Raw genomic sequence first — 25,257 nt, forward strand, 5'->3', positions numbered from 1 at the left:
TACAAAATGGCTCTGAGCCCTATGGGACAACTTCTGAGGTCATCAGTGCCCTAGAACTTAGAGCTACTTAAACCTAACTAACCTAAGGACATCACACACATCCATGCCCGAGGCAGGATTCGAACCTGCGACCTTAGCGTTCGCGTGGTTCTAGTCTATAGCGCCTAGAACCGCTCGGCCACACCGGCCGGCTGAAAATTTACAATTTGAATCGAGGAAGTACAGTACATACTGGCGAAACTAAAATGAGCTCTAACATGGAAATTAAGCGTTTCCGGACACATGTCCACATAACATCTTTTCTTTATTTGTGTGTGAGGAATGTTTCCTGAAAGTTTGGCCGTACCGTTTTGTAAGACCCTGTGTATATATAGTAAAACAATTACAATATATAAAGACACAGAAATGTAATATCTTCAGGTAACAAAATAAGGAAAAAAATTTATGGTACAATAGATGGAAATAGGAGGATATGCATTTCCGGTGTTACAATTCCATTACTATTGCCACCTCACTGTACGCCTTTCTTACTGCATCACATGCTCGCAACGCCACCAAGTGGTCCTCATTCTGGTGATGGGAAGGGGACTGTAATATTATGCTCCCGAGTCTGTACGGTGCTCACCTAATACCTTGCACTTACTGTGATGTCTTTTGTTTTGACTTGCGATAAGAAGCAGAGCCCGCCATGTCGCCCTGGAAGCTGTGCCTCTTGGTGGCGCTGGCCGCCGTGGTCTGCCTGCCCACGCAGGCAGCTGCAATGGTGCCCGCGCCGCCCAAACCGCATCCCAGCTCGTCGTCCGAAGAGTCGGTGCACCCGCTGTCGCCCAAGGCGGCGCCCTTTCCTGTGCTCAAGCCGCTAGCTGCAGCTGTAGCTGCGCCACCTAACCCGGCCTACATGAGGCACGCACCGACACCCGAGCCTGCGCCCACGGCGATCGACCCGACCCCCTACCTGTCGTGCAGCTACTGCGGACGCTTCAACTCGCTCGTCACGGCGCTCCTGCGCGCCGTCTACGCCCTGCTCTTAGCGCTCCTCAACGACGTCAACTCTGCGCTGTGCTACACTCTGCATCTCGTCTACATCCTGCTCTGCATAGTAAGTCTCTCTAGCTTCGAAAACTGCGCGGCTGGTCCCGGCGGAGGTTCGAGTCCTCCCTCGGGCATGGGTGTGTGTGTTTGTCCTTAGGATAATTTATGTTAAGTAGTGTGTAAGCTTGAGGACTGATGACCTTAGCAGTTAAGTCCCATAAGATTTCACACACATTTGAACATTTTAGCTTCGAAAAGCAGGACCCAACTGACGACTAGAGGCGAGAGGTAGGTCATCATGAGGCAAGAATACCGCCTCAGTTTATTCGGAAAGTGAGGTCCGATCCGTCGTGAATTGCGAACCACAGCGAAAATTTAAAATGTTATACAGTATTTTGAACAGTTAATTATATTTTCCAGCTACTTCCCTACATAACTACTGGCCATTAAAATTGCCACACCAAGAAGAAATGCAGATGATAAACGGGTATTCATTCGACAAATACATTATACTAGAACTGACATGTGATTACATTTTCACGCAATTTAGGTGCATAGATCCTGAGAAACCAGTACCCAGGACAACCACTTCTGGCCTTAATAACGGTCTCGATCCGCCTGGGCAATGAGACAAACAGAGCTTGGATGGCGTGTACAGGTACAGCTGCCCATGCAGCTTCAACACGATACCACAGTTCATCAAGAGTAGTGACTGGCGTATTGTGGCGAGCCAGTCGCTCGGCCACCATTGACCAGACGTTTTCAATTGGTGAGAGATCTGCGTCCAGAAAGCCCCTACAAGATCTGCTACATGCGGTTGAGCATTATCCTGCTGAAATGTAGGGTCTCGCTGGGATCGAATGAAGGGTACAGCCAGGAGTCGTAACACATCTGAAATGTAACATTCACTGTTCAAAGTGCCGTCAATGCGAACAAGAGGTGACCGGAACTTGTAACCAATGGCACCCCACACCATCACGCCAGGTGATTATGGCGATGACGAATACACGCTTACAATGGGCATTCACCGTGATTTCGCTAAACACGGATGCGACCATCATGATGTTGTAAACAGAACCTGGATCCATCCGGAAAAATGACGTTTTGCCATTCGTACACCCAGGTTCGTCGTTGAGTACACTATCACAGGCGCTCCTGTCTGTGATGCAGCGTCAAGGGTAACCAAAGCCATGGACTCCGAGCTGATAGTCCATGCTGCTGCAAACGTCACCGAACTGTTCGTGCAGATGGTTGTTGTCTTGCAAACGTCCCCATCTGTTGACTCAGGGATCGAGACGTGGCTGGACGACCCGTTACTGCCATGCGGATGCCTGTCATCTCGACTGCTAGTGATACGAGGCCGTTGGGATTCAGCACGGCGTTCCGTATTACCCTCCTGAACCCACCGATTCCATATTCTGCTAACAGTCATTGGATGTCGACCAACGCGAGCAGCAATGTCGCGATACGATTAATCGCAATCGCGATAGGATACAATCCAACCTTTATCAAAGTCGGAAACGTGATGTTACGCATTTCTCCTCCTTACACGAGGCATCGCAACAACGTTTCACCAGGCAACGCCGGTGAACTGCTGTTTGTGTATGAGAAATCAGTTGGAAACTTTCCTCATGTCAGCACGTTGTAGGTGTCGCCACCGGCGCCAACCTTGTGTGAATGCTGTGAAAAGCTAATCATTTGCGCATCACAGCATCTTCTTCCTGTCGGTTAAATTTCGCGTCTGTAGGACGTCATCTTCGTGGTGTAGCAATTTTAATGGTCAGTAGTGTAGTCGCCACTCCGACTTAGGCATTTGTCATAGTGTTTACGTACTTTGCAATATCCTCGTCATTGGAGGTAGCCACCTTTGCTTCTCGCAGATTCTCTACGCTGGTTTGCAGCTCGTTATTTGTGCCAAAATGTTGTTTTCATAACTGGTGGGTCATGTGATCAGAGGTGAAAGTTCGAGGGCCCAAGACCGGGCCGCATAGTGGATGATCAAATTCTTCCCACTGAAAGCGCTGCAGGAGCGTCTTTTTTTTCCTTTATTGTTAATTTCACACCTGATACAGGTAAGCCAGCAGCGGTATATTACGCCGCTCTTCGGCCACAGATAAAACTAATGATTCAAAAGAAGACAATCGCAGAAGAGACAGGGTGGTTATACAAACTTAGACATACAAAATTAAAACACACGGAGCCGTTCATGGGCGCAGAGTCCAAAATAAAAATCTTCTGACACGTGGACACGCACAGAGATGGCAGATGGCACACGCGAATGTTGTAGCATAAACGAATAAACACTGGAACACTTGAGCACGAACACGACGGCACACACAAACACTAGGCGATGATCTCCGGCGCGCGAAAGTTCCCTATACGCGTGCGAGTCCAGGGACCTGCCAGATGGGGAAAATAGGGGGAGGAGGAGGAAGAGGGGAGAGTGGAGATGCCAGTAGCAGAGGAGATGGGAGGGGGAGGAAAGAAGAGGGGGGATAGGGGAAGCCTTGGGGAGGAGGGAGGGAGGAAGGGAGGAGGGAGAGAAGGGAGAGAGGGTGCCCTCGGGGAAAAACACAGGGTGCGGCAGAGGAGGATCAAAGTTGGTAGGAGGGGTAGATGGACGGGATGAGGGCATCATCAGAGAGGGGGAGTTGGTGGAAGCCACCTTGGGCGAGAGTATGGAGAGTGCAGAGATGGAGAGCAGGTGGGATGTGGGAATGCAGGCGCGGCAATGGACGGGGGTGGGAGAGGATGGGAGAGACGAGCGGGTGAGGGGGATCAAGTTTGTGGGAGGTATAGAGGATCCGTATCCGTTCGAGGAAAAGAAGGAGACGCGGGAACGGAATTAGGTCATACAGGATCCACGTGGCGGAGGGGAGGCGGATGCGATAGGCGAGGCAGAGCACATGGCGTTTTAGGATTTGAAGGGATTTGTAAAAGATAGGAGGGGCGGAGATCCAGACAGGATGAACGTAGCAGAGGATAGGGCGTATAATGGATTTATAGGTGTGGAGGATGGTGGAGGGGTCCAGACCCCATGTGCGGCCAGAAAAGAGCTTGAGGAGATCGAGTTGGGAGCGTGCCTTGGCTTGAATTGTCCGGAGATAGGGGTCCAGGAGAGGCGATGGTCAAGGGTGACGCCAAGGTACTTAAGGGTGAGGGTGAGGGCGATAGGACGGCCATAAATGGTGAGATAGAAGTCGAGGAGATGGAAGGAAGGGGTGGTTTTGCCTACAATGATCGCCTGGGTCTTGGGGAGCGTCTTCATTCCAGCCATCATTGCATTATCACTGTGCGCTCAGATGTGAAACGAGTAACGTGACACGAACGACGTGCGTACTGCGGACACTGATAAACACATCTGTGCAAAGATTCATCGGATTTTAACCGTAGTTCTCAACTCGGCACTGATTAGACCTTACTTTCCGAATAACTCTGGTAACATAATTATTTTACTGGCTACTGGTTTCGCTGCACGAAATGTAGCATCTCCAGACGCGCAGTCACGCCAGGTGGCAGCACCAAATGGCAGATACACCGCTGAAGTTTGTCACACTGGCGGCTTCTAGAAATAAGCTAAAATTAACGTAGTTGTTCATTCATTACTTAATAGAAATCGAAGGCTTCATCCTGCAGAATTAATAGTTTAAACAATACCATTATGCAAGCACACAGCAGTAAAATTTTCATTCTAAGTGTCATTGTATTGTCTTTCCGAAGAGAGGAACACCAAAGTACATGACATTTATGAGTCATTTACGCGTAAGCGCAGTGGAAAATATACTGAATGGTAATTCGAAGGTTGTAACTAAGAATATTTGAAGGCAATTAACGTAAAAATTAAATATGATACGAAAATAACCAAGAAGTGTACTCGATGCCCTGAATGTAAACTATTACAAATTTGTTTTTACTTTCAATTCTTGCGTTACACGCACTGTATACAAACCGATGTAACGCTGTTTATATTGTACCACGTTCATTAATATTTTCATTAAAGTCATGAAAAAGAAAGGCAAAGGAAAATTTGGGCTAGCAAATAAAATTCTGAGGAAGAATTCTACTTACAGCGACCACGACGCACTGCAAAAAGCTTTCCAAGAATGCGTGGTAAATAAAGAGAACAGGACTTCGTATTCAGTTAGTTTCATTTTGATCCACGCGCAGTCCTCGCCAGCTGCAAATGAAAGGACAGGTTCCAAGAGCAGGTAATATCGGCCATCCAGAGTAAAAACTAGACCACATCCCGAGAAGACTGCGTCAGAATACAACCCTCGCCAGTATGTGGCGATATGCGTTATGCGTGCTTTTCTGTCAAACTGCGCGATGACAAGGAACCTTATATGAATGTTAACAAAGTTTGTTTTTCTACATAAACTTAAAAGTAACCAGGCAGTTGTAAAAATGTGGCGTTTAAAACGCGTCGTGACAATTACTGCTTTCCATGTTCCCGCGATGAATATAAATTCAGCACGTGTGAGTAACCAACTGTAAAGTAATAAAAGCGTATAATTTTACATTCCATGTTCTCGTGTGCGCTATACAAGTCATTCTTGTAAATTTATTTACAATCCCCGATTTTCCTGTGTCTTTCTTTCTCATTTCTTTTATGAAAATACTAGTTGAGTACCCGGCGTTGTACGCGTATTTATTTTGTTCCTACCCTCCCCCCAGCCCCTTTTCCTCTGTCTATCTCCACTTCTTCCTCTCTCTGTCTACTTGTTCCACCCACGCCGACTCTCTGCTCATGTCTTCTTTCCCCACTCTCTGCCACCTATCTCTACCTGCTCTTTCCCCTCTTTCTGTCCATTTGATTCTATCCCTCTGTCTGTTTGCTCCTTCCTCCTATGTCCTCCTCCTCCGTCATCTGATTCCATCTCCACCTCCCTCCTCTTCCTTTCCATCTCCCCCTCCCTCCACTTTCTTTACATCTCCTCCTCTTTCCTTCTTCTGTTCATTTCCTCCTCTCCTCCCTCTCTGTCCATTTGTCTCTCCCACTCTCTCCGACCATCTAACCACCCTCTTTGTTTTCGTCTTCTCCTTCTTCCCCTTCTCTCTACGTTACTACCCCTATCCCAAGAGGCTGTTCGTTGTTGCCCCCACAGCACTTCCTACCAGATCGTAACTGATACATGTACCAAATTCGGCTGAAATATTTCCAGAGATCTAGTACGAGTTATTTACCTTTGGTTCTGCCTGCGTATGTACATATCAAATATGTTTCACATACATTTAACATATATCACACGTGTTTGTATAAATATTGCGCCTGTATTTCTTCCGAATTTCGCCCTGCAGTATGAGGATATTGGCTGTGAAAAGAGCCGTCAGTAAAGAAGTAATAAATTGAAACGTCATGCATAATGCGGCAGTGTTCGGGTAATATCAGTATTAGACGCCATATCTTTTGAACAGCTAGTCGTGCCATGACATTATTTTTTTTCCCTTACATTCAGCAGTAGATGCGGATTCTGTCTGTAGATTCTATTTCGAATAACGTTAGTAGAAAAGAAGCAATAATTTGAAACATCATGCATGATGTGGTCGCGTTCCGCTCATCTCAATATTTGACCTCATATCTAAATCAAGCTGGATTCCAATGCCTCTATATGATTCTCACATTAACCAAAACACTAACGCTTCTCTGTGTTTTAACAGATACAGGTGACGGTCTCTGTCGAGATTATTGTTGCAGTTACCGGCCTCTCTATCATTTTGCAAACGGTAAGTGATGTAGCTGCTAGCAACTAATCTAAGCGATGTTTTGGCACCGGACGGTAACGCCGCTACCATTTGCCTTTCTTTTACGGTCCACAGGTGGCGAGACTTCCCGTTGTGGGTGCCCTGCTGCAGACCATAGCGCTGCTCCTGACAGGCATCCTCAACTGTATACTCAGGGAATTGCGCATAGTAAGTACCACTGAGCCGCATTTGCAAGATTTTCAATTCATCACTGCTTAAAACCGAAGCCGACAGTGTAGGATGAATAGCGTTCGCCTTCAGCTTTCTTTATACCTACAAGTCAGCTGCCGGTATAGTTTAACAAGAATGTGATAAGGAAATTGTAAAGCAGGAGACCTGCAGAGGAGCGACGCTTTCTGCAGCGTCTGGTAGTCCGCCTCAATATAAACGCTGTAAATGTGGTGATCTACATGAGTGGATGGATCGATTAGCGCCTGGATATCATACAGTTGCTTTTTACTAATAACAAGTTTATTCAAAGCTATTTGTCGTGAAATCTCAAACGTACTTAGCAGTTCACTGGCACTCACCCCGTAACTAAAATGTCACATGGCTGTGGGTTCTCAAAGTTGGCCGTAGCGTTCTAACGTCTATTCACAAAGATTTACTTCACGTTGTCAGGCACTGTCTGGAACCACTGAAGTATGAATATACAAAGTACTGGCTTGTGACTGAACTTTCGCTGCTTGTCTGCAAAATAAAACGTTCAAATGTCACACCAACTGTACACTAACAGTACATTGTGCGTTGCGGGTACCGATTATAAAGTGGCAGTATTAGCATGTTTTACAATTACGAGGGTCACACCAAAAGAAATGCACACTATTTTTTTGAAATCCATCTTTTATTCTTCATGTTCGAAAGTTTTACAGTGTGTAGATACATCCTTTAGAAACAATATTTTCATCTCTCCACATAATTTCCATCCCTCTCAACTGCCTTACGCCATCTTGGAACCAGCGCCTGTATACCCGCACGGCAAAATTATGGACCAACCTGTTGGAGCCACTGTTTGGCAGCGTGCACAATGGAGTCACCATCTTCAAACCTTGTTCCACGAAGAGAGTCTTTCAGTTTCCCAAAGAGACAATAGTCACATGGAGCCACGTCAGGACTGTAAGGCGGGTGTTCAGTGTTGTTCTTCCGAGTTTTGAGATCGCTTCCATGGTTTCTTGACTGACATGTGGCCGTGCATTGTCGTGCAACAGCAAAACATCCTGCTTTTTCCGATGTGGTCGAACACGACTCAGTCGAGCTTGAAGTTTCTTCAATGTCGTCACATATGCATCAGAATTTATGGTGGTTCCACTTGGCATGATGCCCACAAGCAAGAGTCCTTCGGAATCGAAAAACACCATAGCCATAACTTTCCCAGCAGAAGGTGTGGTTTTGAATTTTTTTTTTCCCTCGGGTGAATTTGCATGATGCCACTCCTCTGATTGCCTCTTCGTCTCTGGTGAAAAATGATGGAGCCATGTTTCATCACCTGTCACAATTCTTCCTAGAAATTCATCTCCACCATTCTCGTACTGTTACAAAGGTTCGCAGCATACCGTTTTTTTTTTTTTTTTTTTTTTTGTTTCTTTGTGAGCCACTTTCAACATCCTGGGAACCCACCTGTCACAAACCTTTTTTAACGTCAACACTTTCAATGTTCTGCAAACACTTCCTTCCCCTATCCCAACGTAGCGTGACACTTCGTTCACTGTGATGCGTCTGTCAGCAGTCACCAATTCGTTAATTCTCTGCACATTGTCTGGAGTGTGTGCAGTACAAGGCCTGCCGCTGCGAGGACAATCTTCAATTTTGCCGTGCCCGCTTTCATCATGTAACCTGCTTGCCCACCGACCAACTGTACTGCGATCGACAGCATATCTCCATACACCTTTTTTAACCTCTTGTGGATATTTCCCACTGTCTCGTTTTCATATCACAGGAATTCTATCACAGCACGTTGCTTCTGACGAACGTCAAGTGCAGCAGCCATCTTGAAGACTGTGACGGCGCCACTCACGGGAACAGGTTGAACTAAGTTTAAAAACAAGCGGGGAGAATGTATCTAGACACTGTAAAACTTTCACACATGCAAAATGGAAACTGTATTTTTACAAAAATAGTGTGCATTTCTTTTGGAGTGACCCTCGTACATAAGCGGACGGATCGATTAGCGCCTGGGTATCATACAGTTACTTTTTACTAATAAAAAGTTTATTCTGAGCTATTTGTCATAATATTGCAAACGTACTTCACCGTTCACAGGCACTCACCCAGAAACTAAAATGTCACATAGCTGTGGGTTCTCAAAGTTGGCAATAGTGTTCTAAGATCTATTCACAAGGATTTATTTCACGTTGTTAGCCACTGTCGGGAACCACTGAAGTGTGAATATACAAACTACTGGGTAGCAACTGAACTTTCTCTGCTTGTCTGCAAAATAAAAGGTTCAAATGTCACACAAACTGTACACTAACATTAAATTATGCGTTGCGAGTGCCGATTATAAAGTGACAATATTAGCATGTTTTGCAAGTACTAAGGGAAGACTCACAATATTTTTGAGCTGTACCTTGTCAGAGTTTTGCTACGTTTCTTTCACCGAAAACATTTTGCACAAAATTAGAACCTTATTTGATCGCATGTACTCCGTAAACTTTTGCATCCGATACTGGATCCACTGTGTCTTCCATTCAGAGTCGCATTTCATCTTCTTTCAAGTCTTCATACAAGTTCCCATCCACATGGAGGCCTTCAGTGTACTCTTTCCATCTATTTGCTGTCTCCTTTGCTTTTAACAGCGGAATTCCCATTGAACTCTTAATGCTGCGGCCATTCTTTCTGATTTCATCGATGGGTTTTTTGCCTTTTCTGTTTGCCGAAACAGTCTTTCGGACGACCATCCCTCCTTAGATTTGTCAAATTTTTCCTGTAGCCATTTCAGTTTGGCTTTCCTGCACTTCCTATTTAGCGCATTCCTAAGTGAGTTAAATTTCTGTAGTCTTGTCTTTCCCCGAACATTTTTGCACTTCTCTCTTTCGCCGAACAGTTGAAGTATTTCTCGTGTACCCAAGGTTTCCTTGCCGTTACACATCTTGTACTTATATTTGTCTGACCAACTTCTGTCATTTCCCACTTTTGAGACATTCATTCCTTTACGACTGTCCTGACTAGTGTGGTATTCAACTTCGATGTAGTCATAGCTTTAGAGAATATCAAACGCTTCTCGTCGCCGTTCAGTACTTCAGTACCCCATCTCTTTCCACACTGATCGTTCCACACATTTCTCTTTAATATCAGTCTGCTCTTCATCATTACTAAATTGTGATTCGATTTTAGATCTGAACCAGGACACCGTTTACAATCCAATATCAGATCTCGGAAACTCAGTCCGAACGTAATATAACCCTGCTGGTATCTTCCCTTGCCTCTGGGGCTTTTCAACGTTTACCACTTGTTATTGTCATTAACAGTGTATTCGCTATTTATAGCTAAAATTTATTGAAGGAGGCAATTTATTGCAGAATTCATTTCTACTACTAAGCCACATTTTACTGTAAATCTCCTGTTTCTCCTCCTACTATCGGATTACAGTCCCTAATGGTTATTATCATTTTCCCTTACGCACTGAATTACTTGTTCAGTATCTTCAAATATTTTCTCTATTTCTTCATCTTCCGATTGTCACGTTCGCATATATACCTGAACTATTCTTGTCAGTGTCTGCCTGCAGTGAATTCAAATGAGAACAACACTATCAATGGTTCACAGTAACTCCCTCGTTTTCTAAATCCCTCTAATCCATACCTTCCTATTTTCGATGATTCCTAATTCTGTTACACCATTTTCTGCTACTGTCGATATTATCTTATTTCCGTCTGACCAGATATCGTTATCTTCTTTACATTGTTGTTGTTGTGGTCTTCAGTCCTGAGACTGGTTTGATGCAGCTCTCCATGCTACTCTATCCTGTGCAAGCTTCTTCATCTCCCAGTACCTACTGCAACCTACATCCTTCTGAATCTGCTTAGTGTATTGATCTCTTGGTCTCCTTCTACGATTTTTACCCTCCACGCTGCCCTCCAATGCTAAATTTGTGATCCCTTGATGCCTCAAAACATGTCTTACCAACCGATCCCTTCTTCTAGTCAAGTTGTGCCACAAACTTCTCTTCTCCCCAATCCTATTCAATACCTCCTCATTAGTTACGTGATCTACCCACCTTATCTTCAGCATTCTTCTGTAGCACCACATTTCGAAATCTTCTATTCACTTCTTGTCCAAACTGGTTATCGTCCATGTTTCACTTCCATAAGTGGCTACACTCCATACAAATACTTTCAGAAACGACTTCCTGACACTTAAATCTATACTAGATGTTAACAAATTTCTCTTCTTCAGAAACGATTTCCTTGCCATTGCCAGTCTACATTTTATATCCTCTCTACTTCGATCATCATCAGTTATTTTACTACCTAAATCGCAAAACTCCTTCACTACTTTAAGTGTCTCATTTCCTAATCTAATCCCCTCAGCATCACCCGATTTAATTTGACTACATTCCATTATCCTCGTTTTGCTTTTGTTGATGTTCATCTTATATCCTCCTTTCAAGACACTGTCCATTCCGTTCAACTGCTCTTCCAAGTCCTTTGCTGTCTCTGACAGAATTACAATGTCATCGGCGAACCTCAAAGTTTTTATTTCTTCTCAATGGATTTTAATACCTACTCCGAATTTTTCTTTTGTTTCCTTTACTGCTTGCTCAATATACAGATTGAATAACATCGGCGAGAGGCTACAACCCTGTCTCACTCCTTTCCCAACAACTGCTTCCCTTTCATGCCCCTCGACTCTTATAACTGCCATCTGGTTTCTGTACAAATTGTAAATAGCCTTTCGCTCCCTGTATTTTACCCCTGCCACCTTCAGAATTTGAAAGAGAGTATTCCAGTTAACGTTGTCAAAAGCTTTCTCTAAGTCTACAAATGCTAGAAACGTAGGTTGGCCTTTTCTTAATCTTTCTTCTAAGATAAGTCGTAAGGTTAGTATTGCCTCACGTGTTCCAACATTTCTACGGAATCCAAACTGATCTTCCCCGAGGTCCGCTTCTACCAGTTTTTCCATTCGTCTGTAAAGAATTCGCGTTAGTATTTTGCAGCTGTTACTTATTAAACTGATAGTTCGGTAATTTTCACATCTGTCAACAGCTGCTTTCTTTGGGATTGGAATTATTATATTCTTCTTGAAGTCTGTGGGTATTTCGCCTGTCTCATACATCTTGCTCACCAGATGGTAGAGTTTTGTCATGACTGGCTCTCCCAAGGCCATCAGTAGTTCTAATGGAATGTTGTCTACTCCCGGGGCCTTGTTTCGACTCAGGTCTTTCAGTGCTCTGTCAAACTCTTCACGCAGTATCTTATCTCCCATTTCATCTTCATCTACATCCTCTTCCATTTCCATATTATTGTCCTTAAGTACATCGCCCTTGTATAGACCCTCTATATACTCCTTCCACCTTTCTGCCTTCCCTTCTTTGCTTATAACTGGGTTGCCATCTGAGCTCTTGATATTCATGCAAGTGGTTCTCTTCTCTCCAAAGGTCTCTTTAATTTTCCTGTAGGCAGTATCTATCTTACCCCTAGTGAGACAAGCCTCTACATCCTTACATTTATCCTCTAGCCATCCCTGCTTAGCCATTTTGCACTTCCTGTCGATCTCATTTTTGAGACGTTTGTATTCCTTTTTGCATGCTTCATTTACTGCATTTTTATATTTTCTCCTTTCATCAATTAAATTCAATATTTCTTATGTTACCCAAGGATTTCTATTAGCCCTCGTCTTTTTACCTACTTGATCGTCTGCTGCCTTCACTACTTCATCCCTCAGAGCTACCCATTCTTCTTCTACTGTATTTCTTTCCCACATTCCTGTCAATTGTTCCCTTATGCTCTCCCTGAAACTCTCTACCACCTCTGGTTCTTTCAGTTTATCCAGGTCCCATCTCCTTAAATTCCCACCTTTTTGCAGTTTCTTCAGTTTCAATCTGTAGTTCATAACCAATAGATTGTGGTCAGAATCCACATCTGCCCCTGGAAATATCTTACAATTTAAAACCTGGTTCCTAAATCTCTGTCTTACCATTATGTAATCTATCTGATACCTTTTAGTATCTCCAGGATTTTTCCAGGTATACAACCTTCTTTCATGCTTCTTGAACCAAGTGTTAGCTATGATTAAGTTATGCTCTGTGCAAAATTCTACAAGGCGGCTTCCTCTTTCATTTCTTCCCCCCAATCCATATTCACCTACTATGTTTCCTTCTCTCCCTTTTCCTACTGACGAATTCCAGTCACCCATGACTATTAAATTTTCGTCTCCCTTCACTACCTGAATAATTTCTTTTATCTCGTCATACATTTCATCAATTTCTTCATCATCTGCAGAGCTAGTTGGCATATAAACTTGTATTACTGTAGTAGGCATGGGCTTTGTGTCTATCTTGGCCACAATAATGCGTTCACTATGCTGTTTGTAGTAGCTAACCCGCACTCCTACTTTTTTATTCATTATTAAACCTACTCCTGCATTACCCCTATTTGATTTTGTATTTATAACCCTGTAATCACCTGACCAAAAGTCTTGCTCCTCCTGCCACCGAACTTCACTAATTCCCACTATATCTAACTTTAACCTATCCATTTCCCTTTTTAAATTTTCTAACCTACCTGCCCGATTAAGGGATCTGACATTCCACGCTCCGATCCGTAGAATGCCAGTTTTCTTTCTCCTGATAACGACGTCCTCTTGAGTAGTCCCCGCCCGGAGATCCGAATGGGGGACTATTTTACCTCCGGAATATTTTACGCAAGAGGACGCCATCATCATTTAATCATACAGTAAAGCTGCATGTCCTCGGGAAAAATTACGGCTGTAGTTTCCCCTTGCTTTCAGCCGTTCGCAGTACCAGCACAGCAAGGCCGTTTTGGTTAACGTTACAAGGCCAGATCAGTCAATCATCCAGACTGTTGCCCCAGCAACTACTGAAAAGGCTGCTGCCCCTCTTCAGGAACCACATGTCTGTCTGGTCTCTCAAGAGATACCCCTCCGTTGTGGTTGCACCTACGGTACGGCCATCTGTATCGCCGAGGCACGCAAGCCTCTCCACCAACGGCAAGGTCCATGGTTCATGGGGGGCTTCTTTACATCACTAGACTGTAACTTTTGCATTTTCCTTTTCAGACACTGAAGCTTCCCCACTACGTTCAAAGTTCTGAAATTTCAGGCTCTGCCTCAAAGAACGTTTCGCTTTCTTTAGTTGCTTTAGTCTTTTTCTTATATTCACTTCCCCTCTAGTCGTCTTCTCCTGGACATAGGACATCTGAATGAGGGACTGATGTGGAGATCATCAATGTCCCCGTTACAGGCAGCATGTCCATGTTCTGTGGATACACATTGTGTGTCTTCAGTGCAGTGGCTTCCAAAGACTTCGTATCTCCATGTCGTTTGAGTCCTTGCACCTTTTAGTGACAGTTTTCCAACGCAAGGGTATGAAGCTGCTTTAAAAATCTGTGTACACCTCCGCCCACTTTAACAAGGTCTTTACTAATAGGATGGTGAGTTGTTATGTCGTAAGTCTTCGTAAGCCACTGCTGATGATATTTTTAATTTATTTGCATCTTAAGCAGTGGCTAGGTTCGAAAGAATAAAGGTGTAACGTCTCTTCAACATAGAAGTCACTCTGGATGCAACATAAAATCGGATTGTTTGAACGGTGCAGAAGGAATAGGCCCTGCTCTTTCAAAGGAACAATCTCGGCATTTGTCTGAAGTCATTTTGGCATATCACGGAAAACCGAAATCTGGAAGGTCAGATGCGGAGTTAACGTTGTGTTGGAACAAGGGACCCAGGCTGTTGGGGAGTCAAAGATGTTACAACTACGGTGTCATATCCTACGAAGAACTAAGAAAAGATCAGGGATAAGGACATCGTGGAAGACAATTAACACGTGAAAGCTGTCTTTTGACAGATTTTTATCTGAAACTTCCTGGCAGATTAAAACTCGAGATCCTTACCTTCCGCGGTCATGTGCTGTACCGGCCGAGCTACCCAAGGACGAATCACGACCCGTCCTCAAAGCTTTACTTCCGCCAGTACCTCGTCTCCTACCTTCCAACACAGTTTTAATCTGCCAGGAAGTTTCATATTAGCTCACACTCCGCTGCAGAGAGAAAGTTTCATTTTACATTTTACATTTACGAAGTGGGAGCTTCGTCAGTTTCAGATAGTCAGTTTTAGCCCCTGACAATGATGATGGAAGCTATCGTCAATAGCTAGGAATTTTATCCTAATCTGACGTCGCAGTAATAGGAGAACTTTTTATGCTAGATTTATTTATGATAATGACGTTGAGTCTTTACCGCTTTATGGTGCTATGTCCACTGAGGTGCCAAAAGTCTTGGAATAGCTCCTAATACCGTGTCGGACCTCCTTTTGCTTGCGTAGTGCAGAAACTCGACGTGGCATGGACTCAACAAATCTTTGGATGTCCCCAGCAGAAATATTGCGCCATGCCGCCGTTACAGCCGTCTGTAATTACTAAAGCGTTGCCGGTGCAGGATATGGTGCACGAACTGACCTCTCGATCATTTCCTATTTATGTTCGATGGGATTCGTGTCGGGCGATCTGGGTGGCCGAATCATTTGTTCGAACTGTACAGAATGGTTTTCAAACCAATCGCGGACATTTGTCACCCGGTAACGTGACATCTTTGCCTGGGAACATGAAGTCCATGAATGGCTGCAGATGGTTCCCAAGTGGCCGAAAGTAACTATTTCCAGACAAATGCTGATGGTGTTGAGACAGCAACCAGCCACAAATTTATTTCAAGTTCCTTTATTCAAAAGGTACTGTTAACGGTTTCGAATCATTACAGTTCATCATCAGACGGCTTTCATGCTTTCATTAGAACATGTGGTGCTTTTTTTACTGATTAGTTGTCCTAAAATATAAATAATACATAATTAGAAGCACGTCACACAGATGGTTGCGTTACAGATTTGCATTGGGACGTGACTCACGTGAAATGCCGGTTAGGAGTACCTGTTTTCATAGTTTTCATCCAGCAGAGCCGGCCGCCGTGGTCTAGCGGTTCTAGGCGCTCAGTCCGGAACCGCGCGACTGCTACGGTCGCAGGTTCGAATCCTGCCTCGGGCATGGATGTGTGTGATGTCCTTAGGTTAGTTAGGTTTAAGTAGTTCTAAGTTCTAGGGTACTGATGACCATAGATGTTAAGTCCCATAGTGCTCAGAGCCATTTGAACCATCATCCAGCAGATGGCGTTCGTAATTTTCGCCACATTCCCATTATTGCACACATAAATTTGTATGATTGAGCGCTTCAGATTTGTCACTGAATACATTTCCACCACATTCCTACCGTTGCACACGCAAATTTGTGTCACTGAGCACTTCATATTAGTCACAGAACGGACAACTAACATGCACCGCATGTTTTGGTTGATACAAAGTGTTTACAAACATTTGAGTGTCAAAGATGCAATGATACATCGTAACATTATAAAGATGCCCCATGTTTGGAAAAAGATCATATATTGACTTATACCACTTAAACGCCTTTTACACCAGTACAGAGAGACATTAACTTTGTGAATATTAGAGCGAATACTGCTACACTAATTATAAAGACGTTCAATGTCACAGTTCTACATTATTGCCCGCCACGGTAGCTGAGTGGACGCCGGCACGGTAGCTCAGCGTGTTCGGTCGGAGGGTTAGCTGCTCTCTATGATAAAAAATCTGAGTTAATAGACCAACGACGAACTGAAACGGGTGTCTTGCGACGTTCGCCCCGAGCGGATGAAACGAAAGAAAACGAACAAAATGAGATTTTTTTTTTTTTAAGTGGTCAGAGTGACAGAATGTCAATCCTAAGGGTCCGGATTCGATTCCCGGCTGGGTCGGAGATTTTCTCCGCTCGGGACTGGCTGTTGTGTTGTCTTAATCATCATTATTTCATCCCCATTGACGCGCAAGTCGCCGAAGTGGCGTCATATCGAAAGACTTGCACCAGGCGGACGGTCTGCGCGACGGGAGGCCCTAGTCACACGACATTTTTTTTAGTACATTATTTATTTACATTCAGCATCATGAGAATGTAGTATCATATAAATTTGCTGATTTATCTGCAGATAGGTTTAAGAATACTATTTCATTTGGAGGGTGGAAAATAATTTTTGAAAATTTTCCAGGAAAGGGGTGTTAGCCAACTCAGTTTTTTCATTAAGGATATAGTCTGGGGTGCTGTGTGTGTGTGTGTGTGTGTGTGTGTGTGTGTGTGTGTGTGTGTGTGTGTGTGTGTGTTTCTCTTTCTTCCAATATATTCATAGTGGCTCTATTTTCTGCTAGATATGTACTGCTAGATATGTACTGCTAGATATGAACCGCATACTTCAAAAGCCGAGAAGTAAAAGACCTCATTACCAAATACTATAATTTTGAAAATAACTACACCATACATAATATACATGAACTCATAAGCTTAATTAAAGACATCCATATCCCACGAACGCTAAATTAGCATCACTAGACATAGTTAACCCATACACTAACATCCCTGTCAAAGAGATTATTAACATCATAAGAAACAATCTGCTTAAATATAAGAAAATTAGTTTTGCAGAGTTAGCTATAATCACGTCGGAGACTCTTTCAAATGAATCACCTGAGTACAAATGACAAGTCCACCAATGCACTGCCCTTGTACAGTACTACTGCCATCTGTATATGTGCATATCGTTATGCCATGTCTTTTGTCGCCTCAATACAGATTATAATGGTCACTGTTACATAAAAGACACTGTCAAAGCTGAGAGACTCATTATATCATTTGTTTTAATTTTCAGGCGCTGGTGTACTAGTGGCTTCTGGTGTCAGTGCGCCCTGCTTCTGCGTCTTCATTGGAATCAGATTTGAATTTCCTGTTCTGAATTTAAACGATTGTAAAAATGGGCAAATAAATAATACCATTCCGCATCATAATTAAATAGTAAACTGCTTTTTCTATTTATTCAGGACTAAATTTGATTTAAATTGTTCTGTAAGTCAAAGGATTTAAAATATTGTAAATGACACGATTCCTGAAAATGACTCAACAAACGTGGAGGAGGCACAGTGGTATAATGTGGGATATGAAATTTTTTGCAATACCTGTAAGCAGTTTGGCCTATTTCAAGATGAGATGTGTATTGCCAGCGGTGAGGAAAAGCAAGCAAAGGGTAGAAATATTTCCTTGAGTAGGAGTCGTCTGAGAGTTTCGTGAGGCTGGTTACATTTAACACCTCAACTTCTCGAAGAAAGAATTGTACAGATATAACAAGATACAGGTGGTTTGTGGATGAATGTGTGAAACGCATGTAGGGACTGGGCATGTCAGTAAGCTAATTACAGGGATTACCTGTTGCAGACAGAGCATTTCTAAGTCCTCCCTCATAAATTCTTACAGCGTGGAAAGTATCTTCAGTAGACTCCCATCTGCAGACTACAGCTTCTGAGCGCTTAGAAACGCAAGCGAGTAACAATATCCTGAATGAGATTTTCACTTCCTGGCAGATTAAAACTGTGTGCCGGACCGAGACTCGAACTCGGGACCTTTGCATTTGGAGGGCAAGTGCTCTACCACGTGAGCTTCCCAAGCACGACTCACGCCCCGTCCTCACAGCTTTACTTCTGGAAACATCACCCAAGCTGTGGCTAAGCCATGTCTCCGCAATATCCTTTCTTTCAGGAGTGCTAGTTCTGCAAGGATCGCAGGAGAGCTTCTGTAAAGTTTGGAAGGTAGGAGACGAGGTACTGGCAGAAGTAAAGCTGTGAGGACGGGTTCAAATGGTTCTAAGCACTATGGGACTTAACAGCTGCGGTCATCAGTCCCCTAAACTTAGAACTACTTAAACCTAACTAACCTAAGGACATCACACACACCCATGCCCGAGGCAGGATTCGAACCTGCGACCGTAGCGGCAGCGCGGCTCCAGACTGTTAATAATTGTAATTATTATCCAGATATCAATCTGATAACAATAGCCACTGTTAAAGCGCTGTATGCGATCTCATACGTCGATGCTTAGAATTTGTTTGCACCGTAGCTTTGCGCACTCCCATCAGACTGATTAGTACTTTTAAAGCGAAACAGTTTACATCGCCACGTTTGAATCCTGTCGCTCTAAAGCCTTGCAGACGCAAGAGTGTTGCGTTCATTAAATTTACACGAGTATTCCTGCAGAAAGGACTCAACGTTCCCTGAGCAATGAACAGTGCTCAGAGTATCTAACTGGTTGCTCTACACACCGTAGGAGTTTGGAACGGGGATTAAGAGTTGACGTGTAAGCTATTGAAGCAGGAGGAATACCTTGAGATTAAGATCTTACACAGGTGTTACCAGCCACTTGACGTCTTCTCCTGGATATTGGCCTTTTCTAAGACATTTTCATGCGTTACACTCTTCAGGTACACGTGTCATTATGCCCCTTCATGTTCTGTAGTGTCACCCACTTTTCCTCCAAATACAAAGGTATGCTGCAAAGTAATGCCTCCGAACTATTTATGTGAAAACTGTTAAAGCTATTTAAATAAAACAAATGTTATTAATATTCTACGCCCTTATCCGTGAGGCCTACATATTTACTTCTGAACATAAGTCACCCTGGCGACGAACACATTTCCACCAAAGTGGCGTCGGATCGTTGCATATGTCGCTGCGCTGGAGTATGGTCTGGTCTTGTAGTGCTGAAGGAAACTTAATTGCAGCACGGTGTTTCTCACGCACCGACATAGTTACATTACACACTGCCATGTTATACTTTAAAATTTGGAGCCCTCTAGTTTCAGAGGGCTGCAAATATGTAAACACGAAGACTAAAGATGTAGAGTGCCAATAACGTTTGTTTTATTAAAAATGCTTTAAAAGTTTTCAGGCAGAAAATTCAGTGTCATTACTTATCATAACACCCTCGTATGTCTCCATCATTTCTTATCTTTTGGAGTCCACCGAAGAAGGTACTTAACGCAATAAAAGGTATCAGCTGAAGAAAAACGAGTTGCGATGTGCATTATGTGCATATTCGAACACATGTGCATTATATGCATATATGTGTGTTTATTGACTGTAATAGACTCTTTTAAATTTTGAAAATAGCTAGGATTAGATACAGAGAAGTATGGATATTTAAAACTTGTACACAAACTAGACTGCTACTATACGAGTTGAAGGACTTAAAAGGGAATCCGTCGTTTAGAGGGGATTACGGTAGCCAGTTTTGGCCTATCGCATATGTTATTCGGTCTGTAAACTGAGCAGGCTCTGGGGGTATCCAAGGAGACGTTTGAAAAGCGTCGCAGAGAGGAAATCGAATTTCAGGGTTTCAGACGACATTAAACTCTGTCAGAAACGGCAAATGATTTGCAAGAGCAGTTGAGCGAAGTGGATATTGTCTTGAAAAGATTGTAAAATGAACATCAACCAAAGTAAAACAAAGTAATGGAATGTAGACTAATGAGAGGACGTGAACTGAGGGAATTTTATTTGGAAATAAGACTCTGAAAGTAGTAGACGAAATTTGTTATTTGTACAGCAAAATACCTGACCATGGCAGAAATACATAGGTTATGAAATGCGGACTAGCAATAGCAAGAAAAACACTTCTGAAAACAGGAATCCGTTTACGTCTAAAGTACATTCAATAGTAAGTCTTTTATGAAGGTATTTGCCCTGACTGCAGCTTTTCATCAAAGCGCACACTGGATAATATTTCTGGCTACATATAGACAACACGTAGTATTTGTTCCACTATTCTGTACCTCTCCAAATACGAAAAAAACCAAAAGCATGTGGGAACTAGAGGGCAATTTGATACATTCCTACAATTTTGTCACAGATGAACTTCCATGAGAACAGAAAGCTGAAACAAAAGTGGTGCTGTGCTATACCCTATAGCAAGTGATCGTCCAATGAACTAGGTTCATGCTGTATTAGTGTTTCCTAAGAATTTGTATCTTTCGGGCAAAGTATCCCCTGCGAAAATACGAGTACCTATTAAACATCAGTGTGGAGCTACGGATTTTTCTGCAATACAATTAACTGATCCTGAAACAGAAAGTATGTTTTGACATGAAGGATCGTAGTAAGAACAGAAATGGCATTTGATGAAGAAATGCAATATGACGATGTCAGTGCATATTAACTAGATCAAAGAAAGTGAAAATACGAACAAATTATTTCCTCGCTGTAGACTTAGTTGAAAATTTACGTTTCCATAAGCGCACACATGTTCATCACACAAATCATCTATGACCCACCACGATTAAAGCATTCTGAAATAAAGGAAACATTATGCTACAAACAAAACTCATGAACGCCATTTTCATTTAAAGGACAATATATATTCAAAAATGTAACAGAGAACAGGAAAGGTAGTGCGTGTGACAGAACGTATGAACAATAATTATTCAAACTACCCCAGCCTCCGAAAGTTAGGTTAAAAAAGTTTCTCTTCTCCATAGTTAATCAAATGAAAATTAGTTGTACACTGACTTAAACACCTAAATATTCGTATATAACGTGAGAGCTCTCCCTGCTTTCATAAAAATCGCACTCATCCGTGCCTCATTAACCACAACCTCGCATAACATAGGCATCAGTGCACATTAAGAGAGACGTGGTGCCCTAAATCTCAAGTTTTTAAGGCAACTTACTCTCCTAAATGTTGCAAGCGGGATCCAAATTATTTAAGGTACAAATATCCGCAATGAAGCCACAGTAACTGCATTCGAATTAACATTAGAGAACAAAGCGAAACGCTCCAGTTGTCGGCTGGACTCACTACTTCGTGAAGTGCCATGCATACAAAATTCGCCTACATTAAAATATTCCAAGGCGGAGCATCCATATAACGAACAAAAAAGATAAGGTGGTAACTGGGTTGCCGGCTGTAAGTCACGTGTGCCGAGGAGAATCACCATCCAACAAAAGAAATTAAATTATTAATTTCATAATCGGTTTACTAAATGCTGTTCAGATCATAAAGGCGAGTAATGAATTGTTAATTGTCCTCTCTCGCCCTATCTTAAAATGGCATAGCGAATGTCTTCCAGTCATGCCAACACTGTGGCAACGCTTCGGTCCAGTACAGGGCTTGGACCACTTGGTACGGAGTGACACTTCGGCATACAGAGGTTCCTGCGGAGCCTGGAATTCTTGCTGGAATAAGCGGCTTTTCGCAGGTAGCATGCAGGTATAATATTTCCTCTTTATCAGTGCAACATTAATTAGTTTTAATATACGAGGGCTATTCGGTAATAAGGTCCGATAGGCCGAAATATGGGAAACGCAGTGAAAATTCTATGAAACTTTGCACAGACATTTTGGGCAGTGCCTCTGGTATGCCTGTTGAGCTCGCCACGGCGCTCTTTTCAGTTCTGAGCACAAAGTGAGCTCGTAAAGATGTCTAGAAAGGTAGTACCTCCCGCAAAGTATGAAGGGCTGGTGAAGGATTTCGCCTGACGTCAGGCAGCCCACGTAACATACACTACTGGCCATTAAAATTGCTACATCAAGAAGAAATGCGGATGATAAACGGGTATTCGTTGGACAAATATAGTATACTAGAACTGACATATGATTACATTTTCACGCAATTTGGGTGCATAGATGCTGAGAAATCAGTACCCAGAACAACCACGTCTGGCCGTAATAACGGTCTTGATACGCCTGCGCATTGAGTCAAACAGAGCTTGGATGGTGTGTACAGGTACAGCTGCCCATGCAGCTTCAATACGATGCCACAGTTCATCAAGAGTAGAGACTGGCGTATTCTGACGAGCCAGTTGCTCGGCCACCATTGACCAGATGTTTTCAATTCGTGAGAGACCTGGAGAATGCGCTGGCCAGGGCAGCAGTCGAACATTTTCTGTATCCAGAAAGGCCCGTACAGGACCTGCAACATGCGGTCGTGCATTATCCTGCTGAAATGTAGGGTTTCGCAGTGATCGAATGAAGGACAGACAAACGGGTCGTAATACATCTGAAATATAACGTCCACTGTTCAAAGTGCTGTCAATGCGAACAAGAGGTGACCAAGATGTGTAACTAAGGGCACTCCATACCATCATGCTGGGTGATACGCCAGTATGGCGATGACGAATACACACTTCCAATGTGCGTTCACCGTGATGTCGCCAAACACGTATGTGACCATCATGATGCTGTAAACAGAACCTAGATTCATCCGAAAAAATGACGTTTTGCCATTCGTGCACCCAGGTTCGTCGTTGAATACACCATCGCATTCGCTCTTGTCTGTGATGCAGCGTCAAGAGTAACCGCAGCCATGGTCTCTGAGCTGATAGTCCATGCTGCTGCAAACGTCGTCGAACTGTTCGTACAGATGGTTGTTGTCTTGCAAACGTCCCCATCTGTTGACTCAAGGATCGAGACGTTGCTGCAACATCTGTTACAGCCGTGTGGATAAAGATGCCTGGCATCTCGACTGCTAGTGATACGAGGCCGTTGGGATGCAGCACGGCGTTCCGTATTACCCTCCTGAACCCACAGATTCCATATTCTGCTAACAGTGATTGGATCTCGACCAACGCGAGCAGCAATGTCGCTATACGATAAACTGCAATCGCGATAGGCTACAATCCGACCTTTATCAAAGTTGTAAATATGATGGTACGCAATTCTCCACCTTACACGAGGGATCGCAATAACGTTTCACAAGGCAGCGCCGGTCAACTGCTGTTTGTGTATGAGAAATCGGTTGGCAACTTTCCTCATGTCAGCACGTTGTAGGTGTCGCCACCGGCGCCAACCATGTGTGAATGCTCTGGAAAGCTAATCTTTTGCATATCACAGCATCTTCTTCATGTCGGTTAAATTTCGCGTCTGTAGCACGTCATCTTCGTGGTGTGCCAGCCGAAGTGGCCGTGCGGTTAAAGGCGCTGCAGTCTGGAACCGCAAGACCGCTACGGTCGCAGGTTCGAATCCTGTCTCGGGCATGGATGTTTGTGATGTCCTTAGGTTAGTTAGGTTTAACTAGTTCTAAGTTCTAGGGGACTAATGACCTCAGCAGTTGAGTCCCATAGTGCTCAGAGCCATTTGAACAATTCTTCGTGGTGTAGCAGTTTTAATGATCAGTAGTGTACCTGTCATGCCTTTCCTTCTTCATGACAATTCTTGGCCGCACCCTGCAGGAGCAATAAAGATGGTCCTGCAGCGTTTGAGATGGGAATTGTTTAATCAATTACAATAAAGCACGTAAATGGCTCCCCTGAGTTTCATCTCTGCTCACATGAACCGCTGATTACGAATACAACACTTTGGCATAAACAACGAGCTGTAGACCAGCTTAGTGAACTGGCGGAAGAAAAAGGTGGCTGCCTTCTATGAAGAGGGTACTGCAAAGTTGGAACAAAGCGGCGACAGATGTCTAAGTCGGAGCGGCGACTACGTAGAGAAGCAGCTGGATGGTGTAGTTATCTGTTGCAAATAAAACATTTTTGATTTGCGTAGTGGTTTCCATTTCGCAACCAAATGGACCTTACGTTCCGAACAGCCCTTGATCCACCACAGTGGTTGAAGAAACCGCGCCGCGCGGAATGGCCGCACGGCTAAGGGCGCCATGTCACGGATTGCGCGGCCACTCCTGCCATAGGTTTGAGTCCTCCTTCGGTCATGCGTGCGTGTGTGTTTCTTAACATAAGTTAGTTTAAGTAGTGTGTAAGTCTAGTGACCGATGACCTCAGCAGTTTGGTCCCTTAAAATCATTGACATATGAACATTTGAAGAAACGGCGACCGGTCACACTTTTACGGCAATTTACTTCGCCTTTCCCGATTTCAGGCTAGTCGGGCCTTCTCCTGACGCTGGCTGGGATAGGCTGGAGCGTGACAGCCCATTTCTGGTTTTGAGACCCCAGTAAATGTGGCATAAACTTAACTATGGTGCCAGAGTGATACGTAGCTTAGATGGAGGTTTAGGTTAATGAAATGGTAGGGAACAAATATTTGAGTGTGGTAAGGTGCTGAACACTAATAAAAATTATTTATAATTTTCCTTATTACAAATCAAAATTTTAAAACTACAGGTTTGGTAATAGTAAAAGGAAAAGGAGAAACCGCGAAATGCGGGAGTTGCAGAAGTCGCAACCACTTGGTGCGATTAAAGAGAGGAGCCGGAGGTAATACGGGCACGTACATCTACATCTACATACATACTCCGCAATCCACCATACGGTGCGTTGCGTTGCGGAGGGTACCTCGTACCACAACTAGCATCTTCTCTCCCTGTTCCACTCCCAAACAGAACGAGGGAAAAATGACTGCCTATATGCCTCTGTACGAGCCCTAATCTCTCTTATCCTATCTTTGTGGTCTTTCCGCGGAATATAAATTGGCGGCAGTAAACGTGTACTA

General features: G+C 43.6%; 1 protein-coding gene across 1 annotated transcript; it reads left to right on the forward strand.

The window, feature by feature from the left end:
- The first annotated feature begins 667 nt into the window (after nt 1-667).
- Nucleotides 668-17,708, forward strand: LOC126417032 (uncharacterized). Its single transcript, XM_050084923.1, has 4 exons — nt 668-1,099; nt 6,691-6,756; nt 6,850-6,942; nt 17,694-17,708. The coding sequence occupies exons 1-4, from the start codon at nt 689-691 to the stop codon at nt 17,706-17,708; spliced, it is 585 nt and encodes a 194-aa protein (XP_049940880.1). The 5' UTR covers nt 668-688.
- Nucleotides 17,709-25,257: the final 7,549 nt, after the last annotated feature.

Source organism: Schistocerca serialis, chromosome 8 (genome assembly GCF_023864345.2).
Source record: "Schistocerca serialis cubense isolate TAMUIC-IGC-003099 chromosome 8, iqSchSeri2.2, whole genome shotgun sequence".
Classification (NCBI taxonomy): Eukaryota; Metazoa; Arthropoda; class Insecta; order Orthoptera; family Acrididae; genus Schistocerca; species Schistocerca serialis.

What these genes read in the sequence shown, in the direction of transcription:
- LOC126417032 (XM_050084923.1), top strand. Translation starts at nt 689, where the DNA reads ATGTCGCCCTGGAAGCTGTGCCTCTTGGTGGCGCTGGCCGCCGTGGTC. An exon ending in TCTACATCCTGCTCTGCATA is followed by an intron (nt 1,100 to 6,690) that starts GTAAGTCTCTCT and finishes GTGTTTTAACAG; the next exon opens with ATACAGGTGACGGTCTCTGT. An exon ending in TCTCTATCATTTTGCAAACG is followed by an intron (nt 6,757 to 6,849) that starts GTAAGTGATGTA and finishes TACGGTCCACAG; the next exon opens with GTGGCGAGACTTCCCGTTGT.